The following is a 22641-nucleotide window of genomic DNA, read 5'->3' as shown; positions in this document are numbered from 1 at the left end:
TCTTCTGTCTCTTAGAAAGCTTTGCGTTACATAGTATATCTCACAGCAATGGTTTTCAAGGCAAGAATGTCAATGGTATGTGATGGAAACAGACTGGCCTAGCTGGAATAATGGAAATAGAACTGCATGCAATTCTTATATATCTTCAAGATGGGTAGTCCTTCCAACAAACATAGTTTGTAATTCAGCACAACAGTAGTATTTTTTAGGGTAAACTTGTTTAAACAAATTATTTTATCATATCCTGTACTGTCTGTTTACATAATATAAAGTTTCAATTGCTCATGATCAATTTATACTGAGAATTGAGCAACAGAATATCGCCCACCAAAGTGTGTAAGATATGCATTTTCTTGGATAGAAATGAGATCTGAAAATAATGTTCAATCTCAAAATAAACTTGGAACAAATAATGCACTTTACTCCATGTTTTTCCTCATATGCTACATATGTCAGGAATTTAAATGTCAATTTCAAGTATGTCTCAAGTCTATTTTTCAAAGTGTTCATTCTTACACTGACACCCTATAATTATTTTAAATAAAAAGTAGATAATTGATTTAAAATATGCACTCTTCCTCATGCAATGAACAAAATTTAGTAATAGAGCTCAGAAATTTATTATTTTTGTCATGGGCATATCTTATTTTAAACAATATTTTAGTTTTAATAGAACTTCTGAATGAAGATTTTTCAAGTTTTGAGTTTTCAATTCACCAGAACCCTCCTTCTTGAAGACTCAAAACAATACATTTAAATCAAATTAAATTTCAAAATGAATCAGGAAAATCAGACCAACAACTATAGAAGGAAATAAAGGAAGTCCTCCTTAACTGGCCATAAAAATATGCAGGTTTTCCCCCTTTATCTTGAAAGCTGTAATTGTTCTTAAAATGCAAGTCATTCTTTGAATAGTTCTGTGCAGAAGAAGAAAGTGAAGAAAACCACACCAAAGGAGAAAGATACTTGAAAAATCTAATATGGACTCTGTTAAGCATAAGGATTGCTCTAAAATGGGTGTCAAACTCACGGCCCATGGCCTGGATGAGTCATGCGCTGGCCACCCCCACCCCTGGTTCAGCGAAGGGGGAAAAAGTTATAATACGTCAAGTGACGTCTGGTCTAGAGTTTGACACCCCTGCTAAAAAATGTAACTATACTGCTGATTCATTCTGTAAACACAAATTACAAATCAGATTTCTGCTCACACCTAAAGAGATTTAATGTTAATTAAAGTTAATCTCCAGTTTTGTAAAAAAAAAAAAAAAAAACTTCTGGAGGCCTTTGAGAGAATTTTATTTGAGTGGTTCTTACAAAGATTGTTGCCATATGAAAGTTGTTTGTTGATAGAAATATTAAGCTGTTTTGTCAAACACACTGAAGTAACCCAAAAATATATTTCAGAGCTCACAGAGCTTAAAAAAGAGCAGAGATTATATGCAACCAGACAAAATATATTCCTGCATTTCCTACTTCAACTTTTAATTAAGTACATTCCCTGCAATCATTGGAACTTTAATCTGGAAATGCAGAGATAGCTTTGTTTGGAATTCTAAACACACCTTACACCTTATTTACAAGAAACTTTTACAGAGACAATCAAAAGTTACCATCTAGAAATAAAATGTTCTAATCCTCTCAATTTTACCAGCTGTTCAACATTACATGAGCAGATCAGATGACTGAAAATCATTCAGTAGCCTCTTCAATTTTCATTCCATACAAAACACACTAAATATGTCCAGTTAAATCTGATTTCAACCTTTAGCAGAGCATCTACATTTTAATAAATGTAAAATGCAACATCTGCATTAAAATGAAGGCTTGTAAAACATTAAAAATGTCCTCTCCATCTTTTACAGAAAAAAAATCTTTTCTATAACCTATGTCTGTTCCTACACCATACTTTAGCCAAAAGTCTAAATGTACAAGAATTACAAGGCAGAACAAGTAGTCAGCTTTGTTTACAGTGGGAATGCTAATCATGAGAATAATCACAGCATTCCTGCTTATTATATATATTTTCTTTAAAGGTAACAGGAAATGTACACAAAAGGACTTTACACCTTTTTCCTTTTGTTTTCATCTAAATAAAGGTAACTCAAGTCTTCCTTCAAAAATAGCTATGTACAAAACTGACTCAATCCTTCTTCATCGCCGAGTTGGAACCAAGAGCTGGGTTGCAGTCATAGAATCTGGGAAAAGATTATGGTATGTCGGAAGAGGAACATATGCTGCTGTGATCATTTTACCTGTAAGAAAAGAAAACATAGTATCTTAATATCTAATAGGACAAAGTGCAATGCCTATAAAATACAGGAAACAGCTTCCAGCTTTAATTTATTTTAGATAACTCACATTATATTCCTACAATGAATATCCATCGTTCAGTATGACTCAACTAAAACCAAAACATATTCAATGTTTATTATAGTCACAAGACCAATGGGAAACATTTATTTAAAAAACAAGTCCTCGGGAGGTAAAATGTCATATAGGATAATAAAAAAAAGAATTTTAAATGCTTGTAATAATAGGAAATTTGGTTCTCCCCCATAAAGATAATCCAATTTGTACTAAGTACGGCAAACATAAAGTAGGTCACACTGCTCAGTAGGTAATACTGCTGTGCCCTTGTGTACAACTCTGAAATTAGCAACCAGGTTTCGTGTTTCTCCAAGTCTCAGCCATAGGAAAAATGGGAAATATTTCCTTTCTGCCTTATCAACTAAATTTCCTTAGGGCCATTTGTCACAAACAAGAGAAATGATACAAAATAGGCACGATCAGATACACTCTTCAAATCGATTCCTTATTACTTTTGTTAACTCTCCTAAATTTGGAATTTTCAACTTATCATCTCAAACTACCGCCTAGCAGAAATCACATTAAATATTTTTGTATGTTTCTTAAAAAAAAAAGTTTTGAAATGCAATTTCCATTGGCTCCTGACAGTATGTGTCAGTTGCCATATGGTTAAGAGTTGAAACACTGAAAACCAAATTTGGGGAATGTACTTTTACATCATTCTAAGAAGCATTCGCCAGTTAAGAATACCTTTTCCTATAGACTCCCGCTCCTGTCCCAAAGGAATTGGTGATAGTAGGGCAGATACTGCTAATGGAGGATGGAAGATGCATCTGGAAGAGCAAATTTTCCATCTCTAATCTATATCTATTTGTCATATTTAGCCATACTATATTATGACAATATGGTAAATATTGACTTACCTGCAAACCATCTTCCATGTAATGCATTGACAGCTGCAATTGCTGCAGCTATTGAAGGGCATTTGACATACACGTTGCCCTGAAGTATAAAAAATCAGTATTTACTAAACAGTCCATAAACAGTTTCCTTACCAGATTCCTCAATGCCTCCAAGTAATAACAGAGATTTTGATGTACTGCCTTCATTAAAAAAGTTTTTAAAAACTCAGGGAAATATTAAAAGAGGAAAGAGGTGTATCAACACTATCACCACATCATGTCAAGCAGATACTATCACCCCTTGTCCTGATGAACAGTTCACCAATATTTACATGAAGCTATTGGGAAAAATTATCCATCAGTACATGCCTATGGAGATTCTCAGTCATCCAGTCATGGTTGTCCCAAAAGTGCTGTTTCAAAAGGCAACTGGACATGCAACAGCTACATACTGTGTGGGCCCAGGCTGTATTTGTGCTACCATCGGGAGAGCTGCACTGGTTGCCAAGTAAAGTTCCAGATGTAATTTAAGGTGCTAGTTATCACTATAAAACTATAAAACACTTAGAACTGTACTATCTCTCCATCTGGAAGGCTTTTGTAGATGAAATTGATGTGTGATTTCACTGTTCCCAATCCTAAGAGGAGGTGGAAGTCATAATGATATTAAGTTGTGTACTATTTTATTACATTTGTGTCTTAATTACGAGAAGTGGGAATTGTTTATATATTGAAGTGGCACAAAGCACAAGCAAATGAATGTTTGTTTCACTTCATGTTAGAATACTTTAGTTAAAAAGCAGTAAAAAATGAATCCATACATTGCATATATTAATAGCATGAACTTTTTAATAAAACTTTAAAGGGCCTGACCATAATGCTATCATTAAGAGATGTTTTTTAAAAACATACCTGAGTTGAATTTTTGTCAACATAAATGTGGACAACACCTCCATGCTTGTTACATTCTTCAATCACATCATCTTTAATTTCTGTATCCCAGCCAGCTTCTTCTTCACTGCAGATTAAGTAAACAAGGCAATAAACTTATGTCTTTATACCAAATAGAGAAAATTTTAGAAAACTGTACCAGGTTAACTTACGTTTGAGGGTTAAACATATTGGATAGCTGAAAGCATTGTGTTGCAAGTGGTTGTACAGAAGCAGCTGCAGCTAAGACTGAAAAAGAAAACATAGCATGATTTTTCGGTCATTTTTATTTTGGTTTATATATCAGCTTTAAATATATATAACATACAATATAATTCTGTTATGAAATGCAATTCCTCATAAGCAAATACTTTAATCCTGAATCCATAAAACTAACCCTGAAAGGAGTCTATAACCCAAAAGGCAAAAGTACTAACAGTGAAGACATTGCCCCCCAAAAGGAGCCCTTACAACATACTGCTAAACCAATAACTGGATAATTACAAGATCAACATTTAATCTCATCTCTGTGTAACAACTTGGCAACTAAAACTTGACAATGCATTCAGTTACAAGTAGGATCTGAAAGAACAAAATTTCACAGCCATAAAAGGTAAATGTAGCAGTGAACATGAGTTCATTATGTGACTCTGTAAATCACGTTTTCAAAATTCTTTCTCTGCAAGCACATACAAATCTAATATAGTGTTTTTGATAGCAAAGGGGCAACATTATTTTTTCACATTCTGCTTTGTATTTCAGCAAAGCTGGAAACTGTTAGGTCTATTCTGACTAGCCTCAGAGGCTTAGTCTGTTATGTAAGATTTGAATCATGGATGTTATCTAGTTCAACTGATCTGTTGATAGCTCCTGTAAGTGCCAGTTTCCAGGATTTAGCACTTCTGCTCTTTTTGTATGGCTAATTGCATTTTCCCAGTTAGATGTAGATGGTTCATTTTGAGGGAATGGGTGACTGATGGGTAGTCAGTCCATAAAACAAATTGATGTCTCCCCTTAATTAGAGATGGCTTTTACTAACTTAGACAAGCTTTTTAAAAAATTGTCATGGCCAATTCAGAAATTGTACTTAAATTAATGAATTATAACTCTGCAGCATACTAATTTAAATATTTATAAAACAAAAGCACCAGTATTAATAAAAATAGCAGAATTACAGAATCTACTAAAAGCCTCTTACTCAGTAACAAATCTGGGAAGGGGACAAGTACACTCCACATTCTGCAGTTAGAACTGAAACAGGCCTAGCCTATACAAAATCGTTCTATAATTAAAGATTGAAATTGTTGGTGGGAAGTTTTTTTCAAATCTGGTGGATTATCCAAAATAATATTTTACAGCATAAGTATCTAACTCGATTGTGTCACGTGACTTATCAATATGTTTTTTTGTTTTTGTGGAGCCAGGGTGGGCATGGCCTGCGTGTGACGCATTTGGCCCATGGGCTGCCAGTTTGACACCCCTGCTTTAGAGGAACAGACTAATATGTCACATATATCAAAATTATTTTGCAATATGGCTTATCAATTCATTACTTAAGATCAGCCAAGAAAATGTTTAAGCAGAATCTTGGAAACAAATATTGAAACTAGTGAGTTAATTCCTCCTTTTCTGTTACCAGCAAGATCAAGTTTATAGTTAAGACTGTCCAACTGAGAAGTCTTCTAATAGATCAAACTAGGATAATGTGAAACTCTAATATTAACTTATTTAACTGTATTTTTATCTTTATATATTTGCATCCATTTTATTTTGGTACATTGATGCTATCAACTAATTAATAATCAATAAAACAAGCAAGTACTTGGCATATTCTGATACATTGCTTGTATATTGGAATATTACTGAGGTGATCCATGGGCTGTCTTACAAATGTTTGGTTTTCCTGAATATATCAAAGTGACTGGGACAATAGGAGGAAGATGTAGGGCAATAGGAGGAAAACGTGTTGTATATATTTGTCCATGTTGCAAAAATTAGGAAGGCAAGACACAAATAATTATAAATAATGTTCTCATATCTTTAACCTTTAACTGGAAAAATAGGAGGATAAATGCTTTTTCTTTTCCTTATCCAGTACAAGCAAGAGAATATCTGAAATCCTGAGATAACTTCTAATAAATGGCAACAAGCTAATGGAATTGTGGGTGACCAGTTTTTAAATGGTGTACAATATTCAAATTGAATCTCACCTTCACTTTGCTGAGAAAGTCTTGTCTGTAAATCTGAAAAAGAACATAGGAAATTTTTAATACAATTACATCTTCAGAAGAGACTTCATACTCAATAGAAAATGTTATGTACAGGTGGTCTTCTACTTATGGCCATTCGGTGACCCTTCAAACTTAAATGATGCTGAACAAGTAGTCACGACCAGTCCTTGGGAGTTCTGGCCATTGCAATATCCCTATGGTCATGTGATTGTGATCCAGGCATCGTGCCCGGCTCCCATTTAGCAGTGAGCCAGTCATACAATCACAATTTGTGACATCCCCTGCTAGTTTCCCACAAGCAAAGTCAATGGGAAAGTGGGCAAGGGAAAATGGGCAGGAAGTCATGGTCACGAGAGGTCTTCAATTAACAGCTGTGCAATCCTTGCTTAATGACAGCAACCAGAACTGCTGTTGCTAAGCAGTACAATCACAGGACATCTCACTTTGCAGCTGCATCACTTAGTGACAGCAATTCCAGTCCAAGTTGCTGTCCTAGCCTGAAGTAACTTTTTCATTATATTAATTCATGATGGATATCTTGGCAAAAGGAAAATACCTTAGAAAAGGGATGCCTGCTTCCAAGAAAAAGCACACAAAACTGTTATTTAAAGTTGTTTTTTTTCTAGAATAACATCCACACAATAATTTAAAAATCAATTTTACCTGCTACAGCACTAAATGCTAATGATCCACTCATTTGCAGTGCTTGTTGGGCAGCTGGAGGAATTTGCAAACCAGTACCTGGAATAAAAAAAACAAACCACTGAATCCTTTTTGGGATCTACTTTTAACTAGGACATGCATTTTATAAAGTTTTGAGAATAAATGTGATTGTGTTTAAATCCACTATGAAAATCATAACAAACTCTTCATTTCATTGAAATACTGAAAAATATGACAAAATGTTAGATACTGAAAGAAAGAAGCAAGGATGTCACGCAAACTCATGAAGCATTAGGGTTAGGAAGAAACATATAGTACACATTAATTCACTTACCCTCGGCAAGCCTTGCCATCAACTGAAGACGACCAGTTGTTCCCAAATCAATTCCAGTCCTTTCCAATTCATCATTGTCCAAAAATGAACTAGCACTGGATGCATCTGTACGTTCGGTCACATGTCCTACTTTCATTGGCCTACCTGCCAGTTCAAATCCGTTTAATTGTTCCAAGGCCTTTTTAGCACATTCTGAGTCTGAAAACTGAAATAAATATATAATTATTATTTGAAACAACTGTTATAGCACGTTGCCTAATTTAATTTAGATCAGGGCTGTCAAACTCCCAGCCCGTGGGCCAGATGCATCATGCCCCAATCACACCCACTTTAGTAGAGGGGAAAAGTCTCAATACAACAGTGATGACGTGAGTTTGACACTCCTGATTTAGATAAAAAACTAATACAGGTGGCCTAAAGAACAAACAAGGGTTTAAAAGGGGTGAAAAGAGATGAAAACATTTATGTCTGTTTACACATTTATTACATCTAGTCTTTGCTTGACCACAGTTGGGACTAAGCAATGAGGTTGTTAAGCGAGATATTACATGACTGTGACTTTTGATTTTGACAGCTTCTCCATTAACTTTGTGTATTGGATACCAGCTGTAAAGTGTGCAAATGGTGGTCGCAATCATGGGGATGCTGCAATAGTTAAATGCCATCCATCATAATTTTCAACAATAGCTAGATATGGCATCAGTAAGTGAGGACGACTTATGCTAATATTTTTGTGCTGTTGTACTTCATAGCAGCATGCAGAAAAAAAGACTAAAATCATGGGAGAGACCATGTAGAATATCCTAGATTAATCTCAATATCAATTTAAAAAATTGACGGGAGGCATGATAAATTTCTGTTCAAGAACATATGCTGCACCCATTTAAATACAATGGGCTACATACATATTATGCACTATAAAAGCTATTTCTTATATACATTGAAATTATTTCCTAGTTATGATTGATAATTATTGCACTATCATTGTAACCATGAGTTACTTTATTGTCTCCCAGTCCATATATGTCAACTATATAAACTTACAGTAATAAATCCATATCCTTTGGACCTCCCAGTTTCACTGTCCATCATTAGCTGAATGCTTTCAATCTGCAAAAGATCAAGGCTACCCGTTAGTATTAAATATATATGTTTAAATGTAGGGTGAAAGTTAAACAGTTTTTTTAAAGCTTCCAATACTGATGGACTCCTCCAATATTGCCTTTTATTCTTCCTAATAATATATTCCAGGAATAGTAAAAGATGGAGTAACCATTTATTTGGAGCCATTTTAGATTCTTTGAATTCCAGTCCCAACCCCATTATATTAATTACATTAATTGTACATACACTCAATTTAGTGTGCTAATTTTGACCAATAAAACCATAATCAAATAGATTATAAAATTACCTTAACTTATCAGCTTATAGGATCAATTTTTAAAGATCTTAATTTAAATTTTCAGAAAGTCACCTTTTAAACATATACAGTATAATTCCAGATTTAATAACATGTTAAATTTTCTATTTTCATTTATTAAGCTTACACCTATCACTATTTCAGCTTTATATCTCTGAGTCGTTCTGATGCTAAAATTCTACTAATCCTATAAAAACACATTTTCAATGTGTTCTGTTTGGGACTCTTTGAAGATGTTTTGGACACTGCAGCTAATACAGAGCATAGCAGTCTGATTACTAATTTTACTAACTACCGTAGAACACTAGCACTGTAGTTGCTCAACTGGTAACCAAATGGGCTTCTGGTCCTAACCTCAAGTATCTGTAATCACTTATAAAACAGATACCGGGCTATTTCAAGGAACTTTCTTTCAATGTTCCCGTTGAGTTCAAATAATAAGGGAAGGCTCTCTGCATTAGAAGTTAACGGTACTTGGACCACAAGAAAAGTCCATGATTTATAAACACATTCCCTCTCACATGGAACATTCGGTCCCTACTCTATTGTATTTCAATATTGAGCCCTAGACTGTCTTGGCTCTATAATGAGTTTGTATTACATGAAAAATTATGATACTATAAGAGGATTTTTAAGCACAAAGATACTAATTCGTATTGGATATTAAGTAGAGAGATATTGTATTGAAAAAATCTTACCCGGCCAAATGGTTCAAAGATTCCACGAAGCATATCTTCAGTTATATTGAAATGTAATGAACCTACATAGAGTCTCATGGGGCCTGCACTTCCCTTTTGTAAGTTATTAGCCATTGCTGCTGCTCTGTTCTTCTCTGCCTAAAATATATATATATATATACACACACAGGAAATATTAGATTATTATACACAGTAGTATAAGCTATACCGCATTCTACCAGAATACATTCCTATGTATGTGCAAAATCCAAATCTTTCTCAGTTATTTAAGCTATATACATTTATATTTGAAAGCTATCCGAGATCTAACACAGCAGATACTTTTATTTTACTTGTAAGATTTTGTTCTATTTTCTGCTAAAAATTTTGTCATATAAAAAGTCTTATTTGTTTGGCATCAAAAGTTAAAAATAAAAACTAACTGTAAAGTATTATCTTTGTCTTTCATATTGAGAAGTTGCACAGAGTAATGTCTACTGCAACATTAACCTAAACTCAATTTCAGAATACATAATTTTCCAAAAACCTTTGACTCTTTACTTCCTCCAAATAAAAAATTGATTTACTCATGTTGTCTTCAAAATAAGTCAGTGCCTCGTCTCTTTTAGAGACTGGAAACCACCTGTTCTTTCATAATCTTATTTCACACAAAATCTAGAATGTTAAGCCAGATCTACTGGATATAATCAGCAATATGGAAAAGGATTAAAAGTATCAGTGACATCTCCAACAATCTGCATGTATGATGTAATGTAGGATCTCACAAACTATTCCTATCAATCATAACAGGCAGCTGGTGTTTCAATTAAGGTTTTGAATAATCATGAAAATAATACTATTAGTTTTAATAATGTTGACTATATAAAAACAACACCCTAAGCAATATCGTCAACAAGGAATCAGTTTTATCAGATCAAGCCTTATCTATTAGCACTAAGAAAGTAATTCATGTCAAATTTACCTGAGATGCTTGTACAATAATTGGTACTCCCAACACTCGCTGGCCAGTTAATCCAATGGCCAAAGGAACTGAGCTGACATCAACAAATTCTACATATGCGATTCCTTTTGAACGTCTTGAATTTCTATCTGATATCATGCGTACATCACGAACCTAGGGAAAAAATGAAGTATTATTTTATGTAGTTGAAACCTTTAATGGATTTAATATATATATACTTTTATACATAAAATCAAACCACTATCTGAAATTTTCATATCTGATACAGGATTACTTAGTTTACTGAGATTGTAACGAGAGATTCCATTCACATAGGAAAACTTATCTATTTTGCATTGTATATGCACATCAGGGAGCTTCCAAGAGTACACAATATATATTGTATGCATACAATGGAGAATCATGTTCGAGTAAAAGTCGTAATATTGTAACAGTTAAATCATACAAGCTAGTTTATATATAGACCAAACATTTTGATATATAGAAGACTTTTTAATTTTCTCAAGAGGACAGCACTGGATCCCACCATTCTGGACAACTTTTACCGAGTTTCCCACCTTCTCTTTTTAAGGGACAGATTCAGGCCTAGATATGGGACAGAAGCTTTTGGATGACCTCTCCATTCCAGCCCTTCTTGACATCTTACTGCCTTTGATACCATCATCCTTTGGGGTAGGTTTTGATGTTGGGAGCTAATAAGTTTTGTGGAGAGGCTTTAAGAGGCTGGGTAGGGGACAACAGGCTTCAACTGAACCCTGGTAAAACAGACTGGCTATGGATAGGTGGCTCCTCTGTACCTGGGAGTTTACCATCTTTGGTTTTGCATAGGGTAGCACTGCTCTAGACAAAAACCCAGTCCGTAATCCTGGACTCATGACTTCTGCTGAAGGAGCAGATAGCTGCCATGCCTAGGAGGGCCTTTGCTCAACTTCAGGTTGTACACCAGCTATGCACTTTCCTGAAAAGCTATTCTTTCAGTCACTCATGCCCCTTGCCCCTACTCGCTTCCCAGATAGACAAGTATAATGTGCTCTATGTGAGGCTATCCTTGAAAAGCTGCAACTGGTGTAGAATGCAACAACATGAGCAGTTTTGTGCGCCCCTAGAGTGGCACGTGTAAATGAGGAGCACTGAATTCTAGTTTTCTTCTGGGTTCAATTCAATTCAAGGTATTAGTTATCACCTTTAAAGCCCTTCAAGGTATAGGACCAGAATACCTTAGAAACCGTCTGTCGATTATATCAACCTGTGCCATCAGGTCAAGCAGGGAGGGTATGCTGTATGTCCTGTCAGTCAAGTATTTTCAATTAATGGTATCTAGGAGAAAGAACTTCTCAGCTGCTGCTCCCACCCTATGGAACATCCTACCGCAGAGGTGAAGCAAGCCACTACTCTTCTGGTTTTCTAGAAGAATGTTAAGACCAGGCTTTTCAATTAGCATGGTGTCAGGCACGAAACATCAGGACCACAAATGAAGTTCCAATTAAATTGATTTACTGCTAATGATCTCCATGCACAGGAATCTATCACTATCTTGGTGATAAAGGCCAACAGAATTCAAGAAAAGACTTAGTCGGTTTGTGACTACACAATCACTTTAAGGTGATTCTTCTTTTGACTCTTCCACCAGCTTCTGCCATTCCTTCTCCTATACACAGATGTAGAATGCAGTCCTGGGAATGGCTTGTGGTCCAAGGACTCTTCTGCTGCCTTGCTAGCTTCCCAATCTTTTAATTTTTAACCTGATTTATCTTCACTTGTACATTTTAGCCCATTTTAACTTTTTAAACAGTTTTAATTCATGTATTAATATGGTTTTATTATGCTGTTGTAAACTGCCCAAAGTCACTTAGGTGAGATGGGTGATATAGAAATTTAATAATAAATAAAATAAAATAAAAATCTCAGAGCCCAGAAGATATTAAAAGAACTGTCAAGAATTCTTCATATCACACCTTTCCTACAGTAGAGAAAAATTCTTCCAGGTCTCTTGGCCTAATTCTTGCTGCAAGCTGCATACAGAATACTGTTCGAGCATCCCGTTCCTCTGGAGTAAGATTATCTATAGGCTCTCTGAAAAACAATAATTGTTATTGATATATAAATACGAACACATTTAAATAGGCTAACTTGACCAGATTTCATTTTTATATTATTAAGATCACTCACATTCAAACACAGATAAAGATTCATTAAACATGCTTTTATAAGACGGGGGGAAAGTACCCCTTGTTTCAAAGCACAAGATCTACCCTCCCCCTTTCAGAATCAGGATCACTTCAGCCTCCACTTGGAACTATGTGCTCTCTGTGGGAAATGTATTAAGATGCTGGTCAATTAGCTCATTTTGCTTTCATTGTATTGAATATGCTTTAAACTTATATACTGCTCAGTTGACGTGAGTGCCCTATAAATTCAATAAATATTCAACATGCAAAATATGCATATGAAAAGACAAATAATAGTATGGAATAAGGAACTGGATATAACAAGAAATTCTGGCTATCATTAATCCAAGGAATGCCTGCAGTTTCAGTGGAAATATATTTTAAGTATAGGCACCTCATCTATTTACATTTACAGCATTATAAAAAATAATTTTAACTTTGATGTACATTAATTGATCTCCTATCTTCAGCAAAAGTTTTCTAATCTGCTTTTCCAAAATATACACACATATGCATATTAGCAACACCAGTCCAGAAGAATCCCACTGCCAATTATCTCTACACTCTACCCTGTCTACCCTGTTTCTCCAACAATACGGCCTCCCCCAATAGGAAGTCCTAGCATGTTTTATAGGCATGAAATGAAATTAAGCCCCTCCCTCCAAATTAAAGCCTATATTAAAACATGCGAAATGGAGGGGAATGGTGGGGGGGCTTGCCATTAGGAAGTACTTTTGTTGCACACCTGGATATGGTGCTGCCTGCGTTGACCCCGATACGAAGTACCCCACCAACGCCGAGGTCAACATCCAAGTCGTCGCCGCCCACCCGCCCACCCAAAGATGCAAGGGGGAAGGAATTAAGTCACCCCCGAAAAGATGGCCTAGCCATTTTTTCAGGGCTCAAAAAAAAAAAAAAAAAAAAGACCCAGCCTTATTATATGAGAAACACGTTAATTTCTAGCAGTGTCTTTATAAACATAAATCCACATACACTGCAAGGGCAGGCAATCACACAGAACAGAATTTTTAATGAGAAATCAGTGTAGAATGTAAATGTGTAGAACATTCAATATATTATGGAAATTTCAACATTAAGCAAGATTCAAATCCCTACCTTACAGGGCTCTTGTCTTTTCTGAAAGGACTTTTGCTCCTAGATCGACGTCTGCTGTAAAAAAAACATGTACAGAATTATGAAGGGAAAAAATATCAATATAAACCATTAAATCCCTCATTAAAGAAAGTAAGACAAAACCTTATTTTCATGCTGTGCGGCAAGCCAATTTTTCCTCTCATGGCACTATTGAACTTGGGACCAGAACTAGGATTAAAGAAAAAAGCAGTGTTATGTACCGCCTTTATCATTCTGTTTGACCTTTATCATTAAGAGATATATTCTTATTAGTATCATAACCATTATATTGAATGGTTGTGAAATAAAACTGTCATGCTGATAAAATTGTATTACAACTGAAGTTTCTAAAATTCTCAAGCTAAAAGTTTTACTATTTATTTACTCTTAAAGAAACCTAAAATAATAATTTCATATAACATACTAGGGACTTCTGTAACGGCCTCTGAATCGACGTTCTCTGCTTCTTGAACGGCTGCGTCTCCGTTCTTTACTTCTACTGCGCTTTCTTTCTCGACTCTTGCTTTTCTTTCTCTCACGTTCACGGCTTCGTTTGCGGTCCTTGCTTCGGCTTCTCTTCCTATCATGACTACGACTTCTGCTCTTGCTTTTTTTCCTCCTGAACAGGACAGATTTTTAAAAATCAGTTATATTTTCAAAGAGAAAAAAAAATAACATTAGGCCATATGATATAAGATTAGGTGGCTTGAAAAATATTTGTCAATTTTAAATAAATATTACACAATATTTTAATGAATATAATAGCAATCAATTATACAACTACATGTAAATCTCACAATTAAGAAACATATTTAAGGTTAAAAGCAAAGCCATTTATGTGAAAAACATATTTCAAACCAAGTGAATATATTGCTGCTTTAATCTTTACATTTCTATTTCCTTACTAGAAAGTTTTCTCAGTCACAAAAGACAGTTTTAAAAATTACAAATAATTATACCTACCAAGTTCCTTTCTAGGAAATTCAGCTTCATAACTGTATCTGCATTGTTCATTTAATGACAGTGGTTTTTCATTCCACTGCCTGTGTATTGTTAGATATGTTCCAAGTGGCCACTGGAGCCAGTGGCTTGGATCCAAAGGAGCCCTTCCACTAGAGGAAAGCCTCTTCCACACACAGAAGGGCTGTTTCCAACCTAGCAGAAGAGCATTATGTGAGAAATGTGAACCAAAATTGAGGTAAGTTATTTGATTTATATAAATTACTTTAGATCTTCTTATACCCACAAATTCATTCAATTGCTTAGTGTCCTCACATTAGAAATACCTTCCCATATATTTTGCTTTAATGGACTGGGAAATGTTTTCCATGAAGAGTTAATCAACCACCACTAATGTTTCCTTGACTCATAATTATCTAGATCCAAATCAGGTTTTTTTTAACTCTTACTGTTAAGTATGTGTTATATAAAATGAATCATTTTACTAACAAATACTGGTTAGATTACCTCCAAATACTGCTAAATTTAACTTTATGAATACAAACTTCAATATGAATGCGGAGTGTATGTTTTATAAATGCCTCAATGGAGATGAGAGATACCAGCAGAATAGCTTGTCTTCAGAAGTTGTGGCTGCTCCATCCCTAGAGACTTTTAAGAAGAGATTGGACAGCCACTTGGCTGGAATGATATAAGGCAGGGTGTCAAACTCAAGGCCTGTGGACTGGATCCAGCCTGCATCGCTTCAACCAGGTCTACCAAATGCGAAGAGGAAACATCAGGCCAGCGTGGCTTTGGCCAGGTCTACCCGCGTCACTTTGACCCGGCCTACCCAGTGTAAAGAGGAAACATGCCAGCAGTTTGAGAAGTGATGTCAAGCTGGCCCCACCCATCCAATTGGCCACGCTCAGTGAGTGGCATCATGCTCCCAGCAAACACAAAAATACATTTCCAACATATACAGTAGGCAAGATTAAAAAAATAACCAACAGTTAATACAACCGTGATACATGCTCAACCACATAGCTGAGATCTAAGGCTCAATAACAAAGCCGGTTTTCAAGGTTTTATGAAAATTCAGCAAAATCACAGCAAGTCTAACCTCTGGGGCCAGAGTTGGCAATTAATTTTTCCCAAGGGTCCACAGAAGAAATTTGGACTGTGGGTATAAAGAGAACCTCTCTTTTCATATCATTAGTATAATAGTTGTATTTAACTTATATTTTCCCTTCAACAACCATAAATGTCATAACTATCCTAGTGTCAATATTCTGTTCCTTAATGCTGCAAACTATCAGTATTTTTTAAAGACTGATTTTGCACCACTTTTTGTTACTGTGATCATAACAAAATGCTAGATATATCTAAAGTATGTTATCAAAATCTTATCTATTCATAATAGTAGACTGAGATCACAACCAGCGAACTTTTTGAATTGGGAGTATGATAGTTGAAATTCCACATGATTGAATCTGACTGAAAATGCTATACAATTATTTAGTGTTTTCTAGCATCTATGATTAAATTATTTTACAAATTATTAATTTGCTGATTGACATTTTAGTTAATTGTTAAAGCCTTCATGATGGAAATTGGAATAAAGTCCAGCAAATAGGATTCTGATAATGTTGGATATATACCTATGTTTCTTTCAGCAGTCATAAGCCATTTGTCTTTTGCAAAATAATCTGTAATATCTGCTGAAAAAAATCATAATGCTCTATTGAACCATTTATATAGACAGGCAAAAACAACAAAGGAGGTGGTAATATGGATCAGTACAGTACAGTCCTTTTTTATATTTTGGTTTAGTATAGCTAAGACAACAAAATATTAGGCGGCAAGTTATTCTCCATTATGCATAAGGCTTCTACTTTTAGAAAAAAAATAGACATGCAAAAGTTGTATATCTATGTGTGTGTGTGTATATAGCTATATGTGTGTGTATACACACATCTCTATCAAAATAGATATATGAAAGTTAAAAGATGGATCTGGATATTGATTTTGCTTCTCCATTATTTGGCATGGGACAAAAGGCTATGCTTTAAAAAACATTAATCCTTGGAATGTTGGCTTTCAAAAAAAAGTTGTATTTAAGACCATTTGATGTGCTATTCATATTAAAAACTATTGTACTGGAAATGGTTTCTTATCTGTGTGAAGGCTTAAAGATATTACTAAAAGTTATTTAATGTGACTTTTGGGGGGGTTCCCCCCTAAATGTGTACAATTGTAAATTTACTTCCATGAAAGCATTTCTTCAAATGAATGCATTTCTTACTAGATCTGGCTGGCCCCTTAATTTAAATTGAAATAAAATTTTGAACACACACACACACACACACACAAAGAAATCTGGACTGTTGTGGAGGGCCAAATCAAAAGGCTGAACTTAATTCCGCTACCGGCACCCACATGTTGATAGAGGACGACACCCAGAGCCTTGCCTCACCCTTGGCTGCTGCTCTTCTGCCATAGACCCAGAGAAGTTGTTTCTCTCACCAGCTGACTAAAGGAGCGCATTTGGGTTCTTTTCCTGCCCTCTGTGGCATGTCTGCTTACATTTTATTTTCTAACTTCCAACTGGTGCAACTGGACAGAGGCAGCCAAAGGGCTGGTTGTGGCCCGAAGGCCATAAAATGCCCAGATCTGCTCTGGGGGAATAGCATCCTTTTCCTGTGAGAGCTAATAGAAGAGTAAATACAACAGCAAACAGCCACTCCCACAAGTAACCCAGTTGCAAGCCTTTATAGGTAACTATTAGAACCTTCTACTGAAGCCAGAGGCATACTAGCAATCAATGCAGCTTGCAGAGCACATGAATAAGAAGCACCTTTAATTGCCCAGACTGCTGTATTTTGCATCAGCTGAACCTCCCAAATGCTATTCAAGGGTAGCCCCATTTAAAATTATTTGCAATAGTCCAACTGGGTGGTGACCAAGGCATGAGGGACTGTGAGTAGATTCTCCTGGCTGAGGAATTTTATGTCATCTGGTGCATAACAGCTACGCAAAGGTCTTCCGAGCCATGGCTGTCACCTTTTCTGAGCTGGAGGATGACCAGGACCCCCAATTGCACATAGGTTTTTGCCTGAGGTAGTGCAACTCCATCCAGAAGAAAAGATGAAAAGTCCCCCAAATTGGGGGGGGGGGGGAGAGGCGAGAGACCATAACCAAGACCCACTCCATCTTCCTTAGACTGAGGTAAAGTCTATATTTCCCCATCCAAATGAAATATGGTTTGACCAAATAAACGATGTATTCTGTTCAAGGTCAAACAACATAGAACAAAAGTGCAAACAAAAAATAGCACTTCATCTTATTTTAGTGCTTTAAAACAGGGGTTCCCAACTTCCAGTCCATGGACCAGCACCAATCCGTGGTATGGCAGAAACCTGTCCATGCAAACAAGGAAAGCCCTATCTGTGGGATGCAGGCAGCACATGAAACGATGCCCTCCTCCAGTCCGTGGAAAAACCTCTCTCAATGGAACCAGTCCCTGGTGCCCAAAAAATTGAGGACTGCTGCTTTAAATACAGGTAGTCCTTGACTTACAACAGTTCATTTAGTGATTGTTCAAAGTTACAATGGCCCTGAAAAAAATGACTTCTGACTTTTTTCACACTTATGACTATTGCAGCATCCCCACGGTCACCTGCTCAAAATTTGAATGCTTGGCAACTGGTTCATATTTATGATAATTGTGTCATATTTTGTAACTTTCTGACCAGCAGAATCAGAAAGTGCAGTTAAGAAAAGACAGATTCAATTAACCGTGTTACTAACTTAACAACCGCAATGATTCACTTAACAACTCTGGATAAAAAAACGTAAAATGGGGCAAAACTCACTTGTCTCACTTAGCAACATAAATTTTAGGCTCAATAGTGGTCTGAAGTCAAAGACTACCTGTACTAAATTTCTAAACAGTAGTTTAAGTCAATTATTGACTTACGCTGTACATAATCTAATGTGCTAAACATTTCGTAAGATTTATTACATCTATTCAACCCCATGAAAAAGCTTCTACATTAAAACATAGAGAACCCAAATCCCATGCTGTGGCCCTAAAGCTCCCTGTGACTGATTAAAACTGCTTGTAATAGCAGTGTTTTTGAACATTTGTGAAACATATGTATCATAATTTAAAACCTAAAAACCATGAAAACACTGTAGAAGACCCTCAGTGACTACATATTGTGATGGCTCATAGCTACTCTGTGTGGTCCACAACCCTTTTCAAAAATGATATATAGTTCCAAACTTTGGGGATTATTTTATTTGGAATTTTGAGACATATAAGCACTCTCATACTACAGTTGCCATGGAAGGCGTATTCAATCACAAACCCACATATTAAATGACTATAAAGCAACAACTTGTATTAATCTATTACTTTATGTGGTCTGTGCAGGGCCCACAAGCTCTCTAAGAACTGTAGGTAAACCTTGACTTACAACCAGTCAGTACTGGGACTTCCATCACTAATGCAATCATTAAATGCATTGTGCCCAGTTTTACTTGTTGCCATTTCATCCCATAATGCAGGAAAAGCATTCTTATACTACAATACTGGTTTTACAGAAGGTGGTTCAACCATCCATCTCCCTTTGTTTGACACTGCCATTTTACAAGAAAAAACTACTTCTTTAATTTTGTAATACTTAGGTTAGTACAAAGGCAATCAGAGCTTTTTTTTTTCAATAGAAAGCCTTGATCCAAATACATGCATTTGACTTCCAGCAAGTGAAATAATTAATCATAATGGAGATGCCAAGCAAAGCTAATATTCTGCCAGATGGCAAAAAAAAAAAATCTTTTAAGTTACATAGACTGCAGTGTCACCAATTTTGAACTATACATTCTCTACCAAAGGTTCTGGTTCTTTTATACAATTTATAACATGTACGTTCATTGCTTAAACAGGTTTCTATAGTATTTTTTTTTCTAATGAGGGGGAATTTAAACCACAATGATACAAACAAGGTTACAATTTATCTTTTTCATATTGATCCTAAGAAAACTTAAGCTTATTAAAACAACTCATAATCACATGAAAGGAGATATATTGGTAAAAGGTTACCAAAAAAATGTCTCGTCTTTTGAGGCCAATGAGTGTTCAGAGAGAGCTGCTACAATGGGTGTGACTTGTCACAAACCACCACCTTTATCAGGAAATCAAACTGTGTTGCTTCCTACCATTCTCTCTAGTTCTTTGCAGATATTACCAACTCTAATATTTTTTTCTCTTTTTGGGGTAGGTAGGCGCATTGATTGCAGCTATAAATTCCTTTTTATTTCTAGGAAACATGTGTAGATTGCTTAGTATTCAAGGTCAGCTTGGAAATAAAGTTTTTGGAGGCTGGTGCTTTATAGCATGCCAGTTTCCTTCCTCACTCCATTTTTTAGGAGTAATTTCACACATTCTGGCAACACTTGTCTTGAATTTAGTTTCACAATTTAAAAACAACACTACTTTAATTATTTCCTACAATATAGGTATTTTTAAAGATCTAATTGAATGATGTACAGGAACAGTATTTATCAAAAAGAGATATTGCAAAATACAAAAAATATTGAAGAACAGAGAATAATTTAGTAAATACACCTTCAAAGCTTATGAATGCATATTAGGTAAGTAAATGTAAATATGTGTTCTGCCTTATCACAGTAAAAGCAACTTACCAGACAATTCAACATAAAACATTTAAGTCAAAATTTCCTTTAAAGAGGATTTAAAATATGGGGAAGAAAGCGAAATTATTGACCACTTTACAGATTGGAAATATACTATAGAACTGCTAGAACTGGAACTGATATTGTTTATCCCTTAAATGGAAAACTAATGGGAGTGTCTGAGAAAATACAACTAAAACGATTATTTTACTTAATTGATTTTCAAAAATCGAAATAAAAAAAGCCCTTATGTTTATATAGTATATCAAACATGACAGGGTTAAATACGCTAAGATTTTTTAATATCAAAGGCACAGAACAAAAGGCCTTAAGCAAGCAAACACATTATAAAACTATCTTTAAACTATTGTAATTTAATAGCGTAAGATAAGGTAACATTTTGAGGGTAACATTTAACTTCAGCTCAGTACAGCTATGATCTAATTATACAATGGGACAGTGTATCAATAGTTTGTTAATTTAATGACCTACTTTTGATTTTTCCAAAGGAAAAGAAAAAACTTTCCTCCACTCAAAATAAACAGTTGCATAACATCTTCCTGCCAAGGTAATATTTAATAAACAAAGGAATTTTAACTAGTCAATGCTAGTTTACCAAGCTAGTAGAAAAACTGCAGGAAAATACAGGTAGTCCTCACCTTACAATCATTTATTTAATGACCATTCAAAGTTGCAACCGCAATGAAAAAAGTGACTTATGACAGTTTTCCACACGACTATTGTAGCATCCCCATGGTCATGTGATCAAAATCTGGATGCTTGGCAACTAGTTCATAATTATGAAGGTTGCAGTATCCCGGGGACATGTAATCCACCTTTTTCAACTTTGTGACAACTAGAAGTCAATGGGAAAGAAAAATACACTTAACTGTGGCAAGTAAGGTCGTAAAATGGGGCAAAACACACTTAAAACTGTCTTGCTTAGCAACAGATAATTTGGGCTCAATTGTGGTCTTAAATTGAGGACTACCTGTACAAACCAATTATGGTTTAGACCAATGCTTCTCAACCCTACCAATTTCTTCTGACTGGGGAATTCTAAGAGTTGGAGTCCAAGCTTGCCAATCACTCATTTTGACACAGGAAAATATATACCCAAATCTCCACACGTTCCCCCATTTCAAATAAAGTTATGTTATAGGAAAAGGAAATGCTACTATCCATTAGGTAACACGGTAAAATTAAATAATATTGGCTGCTCTTCACATTTAGGCAATTTCACATGACAAGGTCAAATCAGAGTCCTTTATTAATTACTCTTCAAGTATAATTCAAGCAACGTGCTTTTATTATATTGTACATAAAATTGCAATATAAAAGGAATAAAATCAAATAATTACAGAGATCAAAGTCTGCAAATGCATTGCCAAATCTATTTTATAATTTATCACTGTTAATTGTATTTTAAGAATAAACTTAATTCAAAGAATGAGGTGTATGAACGGAGGAACTTTGGATCAGATTTGTATAATCTACAAATGTGGTGCAATGGTAGTTAGATTTTTAGTCTCTACAAAAGGCAGTATTTCTCCATTATTATAACTACTTTTTCTATGCCACAAAGCTACTTATCTTTCTGAACTGGGTCCTTGACTTTCCCAGTGTACAGGATGAGTAACTAGAGATGCATTAGCAACTTGAATTTAACAGCTAAGCTCCAAATTAAAAAAAATATCTTAACAAATAAAAAGCTGTAATGAAGATAGGCAAGCTACTGGGATTTGAGTTAATACCTTCTGTAATAACACCGACATTATGAAATAAGTAATGCCCTGTTTAAACTAGTTTATGTGTATTATTTCTCAAAGTGAAGCTAAACTAGCCTACACTGGGAATAAACCCATTCCATGATATTTTGAAGAGTAAGAAACTCTATTATATTCTGAACTTCTACATTAGAACAGTTTACTTTAGCTGAAGATTCATCTACAAAAATGTAGTAAACTGCTTCTCTTCATCTTTAAAGCACAGAAATGTGTTTTTTAAAAAATATAGCAACATTTATTCCAATATGGTTATATGGCCTTGAAGACATACAATTGAAGGAGCCTACAAAAAGAGAATGGGTGTTAGTTAAACTCTCTACTATGAAAGTCAGAAGACTATCATAATTTCAAGTTAATATAATCCCATTACATCAAAATGCAACAAAATTATTACTGTAATAGTTCAGTTTTCCAAACAGACACTCAGTTGGTGAATTTCATACGCAAGCGCAAAATGTGAATTTTGA

At 35.1% G+C, this 22641-nt stretch overlaps 1 protein-coding gene across 13 annotated transcripts in view; it reads right to left on the bottom strand.

Moving 5' to 3' along the window:
- Window positions 1-1279: 1279 nt before the first annotated feature.
- RBM39 (RNA binding motif protein 39) overlaps window positions 1280-22641 on the bottom strand; it is a 28167-nt gene continuing 6805 nt past the window's right edge. For 4 of the 13 annotated variants that reach the window (XM_087929216.1, XM_026697689.2, XM_026697686.2 and 1 more), the window contains 14 exons: window positions 14173-14367; window positions 13872-13937; window positions 13731-13784; window positions 12402-12519; window positions 10447-10599; window positions 9486-9623; window positions 8412-8477; window positions 7368-7572; window positions 7034-7111; window positions 6350-6382; window positions 4313-4388; window positions 4122-4227; window positions 3231-3309; window positions 1280-2252 (listed from right to left, as the gene is read on the bottom strand). In XM_087929216.1, coding sequence (XP_087785342.1) covers window positions 2152-2252; window positions 3231-3309; window positions 4122-4227; window positions 4313-4388; window positions 6350-6382; window positions 7034-7111; window positions 7368-7572; window positions 8412-8477; window positions 9486-9623; window positions 10447-10599; window positions 12402-12519; window positions 13731-13784; window positions 13872-13937; window positions 14173-14367 — 1468 coding nt within the window. In that variant the 3' untranslated portion in view covers window positions 1280-2151. Of the gene's footprint in view, window positions 2253-3230; window positions 3310-4121; window positions 4228-4312; window positions 4389-6349; window positions 6383-7033; window positions 7112-7367; window positions 7573-8411; window positions 8478-9485; window positions 9624-10446; window positions 10600-12401; window positions 12520-13730; window positions 13785-13871; window positions 13938-14172; window positions 14368-14707; window positions 14904-22641 lie in introns of those variants that run through there. The other 9 variants (XM_087929213.1, XM_087929214.1, XM_026697690.2 and 6 more) reach the window with 6 other exon arrangements.

This window comes from Pseudonaja textilis, chromosome 3 (assembly GCF_049901715.1).
Source record: "Pseudonaja textilis isolate UNSWEBS1 chromosome 3, rPseTex1.2, whole genome shotgun sequence".
In the NCBI taxonomy this organism is placed as follows: Eukaryota; Metazoa; Chordata; class Lepidosauria; order Squamata; family Elapidae; genus Pseudonaja; species Pseudonaja textilis.
The sequence above is the reverse complement of the archived record's forward strand: the minus strand, read 5'-3'. Positions and strand labels throughout refer to the sequence as shown.